Source organism: Hipposideros armiger, unplaced genomic scaffold (assembly GCF_001890085.2).
Source record: "Hipposideros armiger isolate ML-2016 unplaced genomic scaffold, ASM189008v1 scaffold_664, whole genome shotgun sequence".
NCBI lineage: Eukaryota > Metazoa > Chordata > Mammalia > Chiroptera > Hipposideridae > Hipposideros > Hipposideros armiger.
This window is the reverse complement of record NW_017732014.1, coordinates 691,559-701,928: the sequence shown is the minus strand read 5'-3', so window position 1 is coordinate 701,928 and position 10,370 is coordinate 691,559. Positions and strand designations below refer to the sequence as shown.

General features: G+C 46.4%; 1 protein-coding gene across 1 annotated transcript in view; it reads right to left on the bottom strand.

Annotated features, from left to right (window-relative positions):
* Positions 1 to 10,131, bottom strand: part of IGSF23 (immunoglobulin superfamily member 23) — a 21,559-nt gene extending 11,428 nt beyond the window's left edge. Inside the window, exons 1-2 of the mRNA XM_019626230.1 lie at positions 10,013 to 10,131; positions 5,181 to 5,522 (exon numbers count right to left, since the gene is read on the bottom strand). Coding sequence (XP_019481775.1) covers positions 5,181 to 5,522; positions 10,013 to 10,076 — 406 coding nt within the window. The 5' untranslated portion in view covers positions 10,077 to 10,131. The remainder of the gene's footprint in view (positions 1 to 5,180; positions 5,523 to 10,012) is intronic.
* Between the last annotated feature and the right edge of the window lie 239 nt (positions 10,132 to 10,370).

Genomic DNA, 10,370 nt, shown 5'->3' with positions numbered 1-10,370 from the left:
AACCATCGCGCCACTCGGCCGGCCCACGCCACTCTCTTTTGATCACAGCTTCTAGCCCAAGGAAGGGAACAGCTTCCCGCTGTTCGTAGCCCAAGTGCTGCTCAATCTCATGTCTTTTTTTCCTACACCTTGCCTACCCCTCTGTAAACAGTCCCTTTATCAAACCCTCCTCATTGTTCCTTTTGAGTAGACCATCTGCTTCTTGCCTCAACTCTGACACAACTATTCTACCCCTATTAGAGAGGAAGAAATAAAGATTCAGAGAATTTAATTTTTGCCATGATATCATAGGTGGTAAACAGCAGAGCTGTGATTCACACCAAGGCAGTCGAAATCTTCAGCCACTAAACTATATTGTCAAGTGTGCCCCGTGCCCCCAGTTTCTCTCTAATTAAACTTCCCTAGGGCTTAGAGCTTGGAGTCGAACCCTTGGAGTCTGGCTCCAGACCCTATGCACATAACTCACCCCAGTCTTCTGCCTCTCACTGGAACGGTGACTGTTGCGGTAAGAACACAGCATGGGTTTCATGTCTCCTTTGTAGACTCTGAGGTCGCTAGACCCGGGTTCATAACCCTGACTTTGTCACTTATTATTTCTGGGAGCTAAGCTTTGGTTTGCCCATTTATCAACAAGGGGGTTTGACAGTAATCATTTCACAAGAGTGCCTGAGAGTCAATGAGATCATGAATTTTCAGGACTGAGGACAGTCTAACTTCGGTATTTTATCCATAAGTTAAATTACATTAACAAATAAACATTAATACATTTATAATATGTAAGCCTAAATTATAATAGAATTATATATAATTATATATCATGATGATATACTATATAATTATATATCATTACATATTTATACATAATAATGGAATTATATATCAAATTTATAATTTAATAACAAGTAAATAAATATGTAAAGTATTAATACATAAAATATAGATTATATTAGTAAATAGAAATATGTTTTATATAGATAAATAAATAAACATACACACTGGGGGTGCCAAAAATATATATACACATTTTAAGAGATGTTAACACTTTGGTAAACATTGCTCAAGCAGTAGTTCACCGTAATCAGAAATGTCTGGACTCCGATGGTAACCACTTTGAGCACCTCTTGTAATTGCAGAAGTCACACATGACTTGTATCCATCTTTTGTTATTGCTATATATTAATACAGTTTTTTCCCTTTCTTAAAATGTGCATACATTTTTTTGGCTCTTACTTTACAGGAGCATGGTTATTTTATTTCATCTCTAATGTTCAATCAAATGAGAAAAAGTCTCTATTCAGTTTTTCCAGTTTGAGTCCAGGGACGCTCCCTAAATCACTATCTCTCTCTTTCTCTGTATATAGATACAGCAGAATGTTAAACCGCAGATGCCAAGAACCCCATATTCCCACATTCCCAAGCGAGCTCTTGTAAACAGGTGTTACCTGTTATCGGCCGCTGTACCCTCCCCCACCCCAGGCCCTTGGAAGGGAGGTCAAGAACTCATGGACAGGAGGAGGGGGCACAGATTGAGGCTTCCTGGGGGAGAGTTGATAATGAACAGTGAGTCCTCCCACAGGGGTGAGGGCTGGGGCTTTCTTCCTGCCTAGGCCAAGTGAGGGTGGCTCAGTTGGCAACCTCTTGGAGAAGTGTCCCTTGGAGTTTGCAGGAACTCTTAGACCTATAAGTCTCCAGGCAACAAATGCAGTGGNACTCACGGCAGCCCAGCTTCAGGTTGAGCTGTTGTTCAGCATCTTAGCTGTGGAGGGCAGTGTCACTGGCCCTCATATGTGGGATCCGAACCGGGGCGCTCTGGCATCCCAAGCGAGTTCTTAACCATCGCGCCACGCGGCCAGCCCTGGATTATTTTTGAAGGCAGAGCTCACAGGATTTGCTGATGGATGGGTGTGGGTGGGAGAGAAAGAGAGGAGTCAAGGGGGACCTGCAAGGCTTGGGGGTTGAGCTGGTGGTTGCCAGGGGTGCTCTTTACAGAGATGGGGCATGCATAATCGTCATCATAGTCCTCTTTCCATGATTTCTTTTTTTTTAACTGAAAGATTCTGAGGTCTGGGGGTTCTTAGGGCCAAGTCTCATGGTCAGAGAGGGCACAGATGGGATTTGAACCTGGAGAGTATGATGTTATGGCAAGCACTAAGTAACCTCAACACTGAGCTGATTTCTGGTTTTAGTGCAAGATGAGTGAAAAGCACTTTAGTCCAACCAGAGAACTCACAGAAGGCTCCCTGGAGGAGGTGGTGCCTGAGCTAAGCTTTGCAGGAGGAGAAAGAGTCCACCTGGTGTAAAAACAAGAATCAGTGTCACAACCACCTAGACTGAGCTCTTACTATGAGCCCAACACTGTTCTAAACACATTAACTCACAGCTTGATATACCGTGCGGGAGACCCAGGTTTGGGGGGAAATCATTTAGTAGGTTATAATCAGCATTTAAAAAGTGAAATGAAATATAATAGGAAATGACAGGATGAATTACTCATAGCAATAATTATTATTTTATGACACTTGTCTTTTTAGTTACTTGTGGTGTGCATACGTACATATTGGGTCATGACGTGAAACACATTTCTTACTGTGGGTCATGATCGAAAGAGCTCTAAAGGCACTGAATTTACTCATTTAATCCTCACGACAACCGTACGAAGTAGCACTTATTGTTGTTACTCCCATTTTGGTAGGAAAACAAAGGCCCAAAGAGGTCAAGTCCCTTGAAATACTCATGCTTAATATCCGCTTACTGGTGCCAGGCATGGTACTAGGCATTTGACCTGGGCAATAGATGGGTTAGGGAGTGGGATGAGCAGCAGGTGGCTTTGTCTAGCCACTTTAGAAGCCAAATGCATCGTGGTTAGAAGGGCCACTTAGCTAAGCTTAGATGAACACTTGGCTAAACTTGGGATGGGGGAGTGGGTGAGACCCCCAACGGCATCCTCAAATAACAACCTGTGGCAGAAATTTTTGGCAGAAATATCTCCCACCAACTCTTTTCCTCTTCTTCCTTTAGTCACAGAATCCCACATTTTAGCTAAGTATATGATTGCCCAGGATAAAGACTACATTTTCAGCTTCTCCTGCAGCTAAGTATGACCATGTGACTAATTCCCAGCCAATGAGACATGAGCAACCTCTACAGTGGGCTTTAAAAGGAAGGTATCTTTGTGGGCCAGCCAAGTGGCTCAGTTGGTTAAGAGCTCGCTCAAGGGTTTGAGCTCTGAGCAACAGCAGTTTGATGCCCGCCCTGAGCTGAGTTGCCGCTGAGCTGCCAAAAGGTGGCAGGATGGCTCAGCTAAAAAAAAAGAAAAAAGGAAGGTATCTTCATTGCCCTTTCATTCTCCCTATTATGCTTGTTGGAATGCAGATGTGATAGGTGCCATACTGGACTCATGGGCAGGACAAAACCTAGTGACGATGGAACAATTAGAAGGATCTACCATGGAGCTGCCATATCATCCCTAAATTGTTTATGCCAGGCCATTATATGAGGGAGAGAAACTTCCATTTTGTTTAAGGCACTGTTATTTTGTGTCTTTATTAAAGCATCAGAATCTGAATCCTAAGCATAGTAGCCAACCCCCACCCCCCCGGCCCCTTACCTGTTGTTTTGTTTTTCACAGTTTCAGTTACCCACGATCAACTGCAGTCCAAAAAATATTAAGTGGAAAATTCCAGAAATAGAGAATTCATAAGTTTACAATTGCATGCTGTTCTGAAGAGCATGATAAAATCCTGTGCCTCCCTGCTCTGTCCTGCCCAGTTGTGAGTCATCCCTTTGTCCAGCATGGCCACCTCGCATACACTCCCTACCCCTTAGTCACTTTGTAGCCCTCTTAGTTATCAGATTGACTGTCACAGTATTGCAGTGCTTATGTTCAAGTAACCCTTATCTTACTTAATAATGGTCCCAAAGTGCAAGAGCAGTGATGCTACAAATTTGGATATGCCAAAGGGAAGCTGTAAAGTGATTCCTTTAAGTGAAAAGGTGTGTATGTACAGGAAAAAGCATAGTATACACAGGATCTGCAGTTTCTCCTGGGGGTCTTGAAACATATACCCTATGGACAAAAGGGGGACTACTGTAATACGGTCTCTGTTACGGACTGAATTGTGACCTCCCCCAAATCCATATGTTGAAGCCCTAACCCCCAGTACCTCAGAATGTGACTATATTTGGCGATAGGGCCTTTAAAGCAATAATTAAGTTAAAATGGCATTGTTAGGGTGAGCTGTAATGCAATCTGACTGGTGTCCTTATAAGAAGAGGAGGTTAGGCCACACAGAAAGATGCCAGGGTTGTGTACACAGAGGAAAGACCATGTGAAGACACAGTGAGAAGGGGTCCATCTGCAAGCCAAGGAGAGAGAGAGGCCTCAGAGGAAAGCAAACCGGCTGACACCTCGGTCTTGGACTTCTAGCCTCCAGAACTGTGAGAGAGAAAATTTCTGTTGCTTAAGCCACCCGGTCTATGGTATTTTGTTATGGCAGGCCTAGCAGACAAATACAGTCTCTAAGCTACTTTCTCATAAGGATGGGTCTGGTTAACTTCATGGCTTTGTTTTTCTTGGTTCAGGACTGAATAGCTCATAAAAACAGAGGTGAGTTTGAAAGCTGCCACCAGAGACCTCTGCCCTTCCCCATGTGATGAACAAATATTTAATGAATATCTGTTGGAAAATGTGACATTGACAAAACATGGCCAAAACACTGTGCAACTCCTCTCCTCGAGAGGTGAAGCCTATTTTCCTACTGTTGAAGCTGGACCAGTCATGTGATTTACACTGGCCAATAAAATATGGCGGAAGTGATGGCATGCCAGTTCTGAGCCTGGGCCTCTTCCATTGCTGAGTGAATAAGCCCAGGTTAACCTGCTGGAGGATGAATCTATGTGGCCCAATCACGCCCATTGCCCGAGCTACCAGCCAGGCCACTGCCAGACATATGAAAGAGGCTACCTTGGACCAGTGCCCAGGCACTCCCAGCTTATCACAGACACATGAGTGAGACCAGAAGAACTGTTCAGTAGAATCATGAGCTAAAAAAAAAAATGGTTGCTATTTTAAGTTTTGAGGTGGTTTGTTAGGGACCGATTGACTACTGGCACACAGAATGTGTCCTGATGGGACTTGCTGAGCGAGAACTCAGTCCCTCCTGCTGTGGGGCCCCACTCACCGTTGACACGTATCTGCTCTGTCTTACTCCTGCGTCCCCTGCTGGTTTCCAGCACCGCAGTGTAGCTGCCCGAGTCTTGAGCAGTCACATTGCTAATGACCAGGCTGCCTTGGGTGTCCAGTGTCTCCCGGCCAGTGTGGCCAGGCCCTGGGAGGCCCTCAGGGGAGAAGATCATGGCTTCTGGTTGAGCCTCGTGCCCTCGGAACCAAGAAGCAGCGAGGACGCCATCAATGTTGCTGGGGACAGGAAGGTGAGCAACGGCTCCTTCGGTCAAGAAGTTTAGAGACGCAGAGGAGGGCAGCTCCGAGGAGGCAGAGCAGGTGCAGGATGCAAGCAGGGTGCCTGGAGGAGGTGGGAAGGGAGAGAGAAGCGTGGGAGCAGGTGAGACCAAAGGCGAGATGCTGCCCCAGTATCCCTGAGCTGGTAAGAATGAGTGTGGCACATCGAGAGTTGATGATGACAACAGTGATCACGATAAAAAATATTGTAGAAAAAAAAAAGGAACATTCATTGAGTACCTCCCACAAGCGGACACTCTTCTAAGTGTGGAACAGGAATTCTCTCACTTAACCCTTACATCGACCCCACAAAGCACATATTACACTGGATGCCATACTGCTCTGCTCTCCAGCCTTCTCTGTCCTGCTCTGCTCCATGAAAGGCTGACTTCTCTGAGCTGCATTGTTGAACTTCTGCTTCTGGTTGGCTCCTGCCAAGGGGAGTGGCCTTGAGGTTAGTGGTCTCATAGTTCCTGCCCTGCTCCATCAGAATGGATGGGCTCTGTCCTTCTACTAAAGCTACTACTGGGTGACCCTCTCCATACGCCACTGTCTTTTTTTTTTTCTTTTTAATTTTTTAAGATTTTTATGGGGGAATTGGGGGGATAGGAACAGTGCTGGGGAATTGGGGGAAGGGGAACAGACGAGTTGCTGTCGTTTTGTTCTTCAGTCTAGTTGTGGAGGACGTTGCTTCACTGGCNATCTTAGTTGTGGAGTGCGCAAGCTCAGCTCTAAGTCCAGTCACCATTTTCAATCTTCGTTGTTGGGGGGGTGGGGGGCGCAGCCCACCATTCTATGCAGGAGCAGAACTGGCAACTTTGTTGTTAAGAGCATGGGCTGTCACTGGCCCATGTGGGAATCAAACTGACAACCCTGTTTCTCAGAGCTTGTGCTCTAACCAACTGAGCCACCCGGCCACCCCCTACAACAATCTTTTAAAGGCACTTGGGCCTCTTAACTCCCTAGGTGGTAGATATTATTATTTCCATTTTTTCACATGAGGAAACAGAGATACATAAATGAGGTTAAATAAATTGTTCAAGGTCATAGCCATGTAAGTCACTCTCACCCCAAGACAGCGTCACTTTCTTCTTCCTGTCCTAGGACAATGTGTTTCCTGAGATTCAAGCTCAGTCCTGTTTTCCTGGCTCCTTGAGTCTTTGTTGCATCATTCATTTCTCCTGGTGTGAGTGTGTGTGTGAGTGTGTGTGTGTGTGTGTGTGTGTGTGTGTGTGTGTGTGTGTAGGCTGATAGTGTGTTGGAGGGGAGTAGTAAAGCATCATTTCATTAACACAGGTCACAAGGCAAATAGTCAGTGCTGGGCGGCTCTGGAGGAAGCTGAATTGTAAAAAGCAGTTTGAAGGCCAAAAGGACTCCCTGTCCCTCTAGCGGCTACACCTTGATGGGGGAGACTTATCCCACATGTTTCACTTTTTCATGGAAGGATATCCCTGTCATTGGTCAGAGGCACCCCCAGCCCCTTCCAGGGGTTTACAAATACCTGCCTACTTTTTAGTTGTCCCAATGCCTGAGTATGGAACAGTACTGACATTTATTGGGCTAAATACAGTCTGACAATTCAGTTCGCGAACTTATCATCATGTGCTTACATTGGCAGCATTGTGCAAACAGCTTCGTAAGATTTCATAACTTTGGTATATCAGGGTCTCACAGCTGTGTTCATGTGTGGCGGTGTCTTGCTGAGTGGCGTTCATTATTGTTGTTGCGTGTTTTTGTGTGCCGTCATGAGAATGTCTGAGCTTGAATTAGAGCAACGAACGAACATTAAATGTCTTGTTAAACTTGGCAAGAGTGGAAGTGAAATCAGGGACATGTTAGTCCAAGTTTATGGGGATNCCCAATGCATGCTGCAAGCCAGGACCCCAGCTCCTTGCTAGCAAGACATACTGTTTTATGTTCTTTACAATATTTACTACTATTTGAAATTATTTCTTTCTTTGTCCACTTGTTTAATATCTGTCTCCCCTCCCTCATGTCCACCTCCCTAACTAGAATGTCAGATCCAGGAAGGTAGCGATTTTATTTGTTCACAGCTGTCCCCAGTGTCTAGAACAGTGCCTGGCACACCCATAGGTGCTCAATAAATATTTTTCTAGTGAGTGAGTGAGTAAGCTATTAAGTATAATGGGAGTATTGGGAATTGAACGAAGATCATCTGACTCAGAAGCTCATGTTTTCCATCCCAGAAAGGTCCAGGTTCCACTCTAGGGCAAAGTTTTACCCTTGAGTCTCTGAAAATAGTCTTTATCAAGTGACTTGGTTACGTCTTTAGTGGCGTGACCAGTGCTGCCTCTTTTATGATTTTTCTAAAGCCTCTGCTGGGGTGATTAGCCTAGCCAGGGGACCACTGATGGGTAATAAACAAATATTTGCAACACAATTAGTAACCATTATTATTAATGAGAAATGCTCACCCAGCATTCATTCTCTTTTATCTGGCCAATGACCCCTCGAATTTCCGTGGAGAAACCAACCTCCTCATGGTTCCAGGTAGGTGGAAGATCAGGCCTGGCCAATCAGAGCACATCATCCGCCAACTACCATGATTGGGTTGTTCGGAGCCGGCTGCACCTCAGTATCTGACATGGCCACGCGCACTGCTATTGTGACAAATTCTGAAGCTCTGACTGAGAAACAGATACTGCTTTTTATCTTAGAAGATTTAAATTCCCCTTTGGATGCCCCCCAGTAGGACGAAGATCTTACACCCCTTCTGATAGATATATCACAATAATTCTATTTTATACACTAAAGGCAATTTTAGTCACACTGCTAGTCTTTTAGTAAAGGTCAAAGTACACACCCTGTAAATCTTAAGCTCCTGCTTAGACAATAGTGTTTAGAATAATTGTTGGGTGGTCATGGTAACCATTCTTTGGGCAATTATGTAGAGGCTTGGCCTTGGTTGCATAATCATTGTAGGTGGAGAGATTTGGACACAGTTAAGATAAATTAGTCTTTAGCATAAGAAAAGGTCAAGCTGTACCCTGGAACATAAGAATTATGAGGAACTAAAACCCTGATAAAAAACTTTTTACTAATGGGACAGTGGTCAACTGCCGGTATAAAAAGGGTCATGCTGTAAAAATAAAGTGTGACACTTCTTCTTGAAAAGCGCCCCTGTGTCTCCGCAGGTTTTTCTTCTTTTCCTCACTGACGCCGTCTCCACCTGAGGGAACCCCTGGACCTGCGGGAGCTGGTCTCCCGCATTGGGTGAGAGCTGGACATGTGACCCACGCCTGGCCAATCAGAGCATTTCGACCCCATGCCTCAGTGATTACTTGAGAGTTGGGCACAAGACCCAAAGAAGGCCAAGGAGGAGTAAAGTGGGGGCTTTATTGGAACTTTGGGGGGATAAAGCATTTTCTTTCAGCTGGGTTTGCTAAGTTGAAGGGCTAAGTGCGGAGCTGCTAGGGTGCCTCTTTCTATCATAAGTAGAGAGGTTGCCTAAGCATGAGGCCAACACACAGGAAAGGTAGCCAGGAGATGGACAGAGGTTTCTGAAGACAACATTTAAAAATCTAGATCGAGTTGTGCCTGAAGCTAGAGTAATCCTTCAGATTTTGTGTTATGTGAGTCTGTATATTCCCATTAATCCTCCTGGGGGAGTTTGATTTGGGATTCAGCTACTGGCCTCCAGAACTTTGATTGAAAGGAAAGGTGAGGGCCGGCCGAGTGGTGCGATGGTTAAGAACTGGCTTNCTGGGGTGGAAAAGTCCCACGCCTCTAGCATCTGGGGGGAACAAGAAAGATGCACACATGTTTCCCATAAGCCAGTGGTGGATGCCTCCGATGGGAGCCAGCTGGAGGCATGTCCTGGCAAAGGCTGTCCTGGCAAAGGCCCCCATGGGAAAGGGCTTGCTGACGGAGGATGGAGCCGTCCGTGAGATGGCTGCAAGCCTCCAGCGGGCCCACTGCATGGAATCCTTGGAACACATTCTCCAGTGATGAGGGTCCCCAAAGTACTCTCCCATCCACAAAGATCCAGCAACCGTGCCTCAGCCACAGAGAACAGCTTGCTCCCACCTTACAACGACAGCAGCCAAGTAGACATTTTCCTGTCCCCTTCACTATCTTTCTTTCCTCTGCCCATGGCCCTAGGGGGCCACAGACCACAGCTCTATGTGGGGAGAAAGGATGTAAAAAAGAGAGAGATGAGGCCCACCATGTCTTACAATGTCCCATCATGTCCTCACTAACAATCTGACCCAGGCCTGACTGGGGATGAGGCGAAGCTTTAAATTGGGTGAGGTTTGGGATTTTGAGAGGCAGATGTGTGTAGTCTCTATAACCAAACTGTCTGGGTTCAAATCCTCCTTCTGCCATTTCCAAGCTGTGTGGCCCCGCCCCGCTCAGAGACTCACTTTCCTCTTTTGTAAAAAGGTTCAATGGCGCAGGTGCCTGTGCTGCATGGGCTTTAGACTGACCAGAGTTGGAGCTCCGCGTGGGGAAGACTGGCTTGGATAGTGACTCTCCCTCGGGTGTCCTCTCCTTGTCCCCAACCCGTGGGTGGAACCCCTGTCTCCCATGCACCTGTTAGAAGCAGTCTCTTCCAGCCAGGGCTGTGGCCGAAACCAGAGTCCAGAGAAGAGCTCATGCTGCCTTCTTTCCAGGGGCCACAGTGGGGAGGTCGCCTTGTCAGGAGTGAGGGCTCCTAGATGGTACAGTCAAGTAAGTAGCCTTGGCTCTGCCCTGAACTGGTCCCACCCCTCCCTGGCCACACCCCCGCTCTGCCCAGCCCCAGGCTCCAGCTGATGGCTGGGATGCCACCTCCAAGCCTCCACTTTTCTCCAGCACAGGGTTAGTGGTAGTGACGGGTGAGAATCAAGCTGGGGCAAGGTTCCTGGAGAAGGGGCTCTGGGGTTTCGCTCCCCTCCCTCTCTGCATCCTG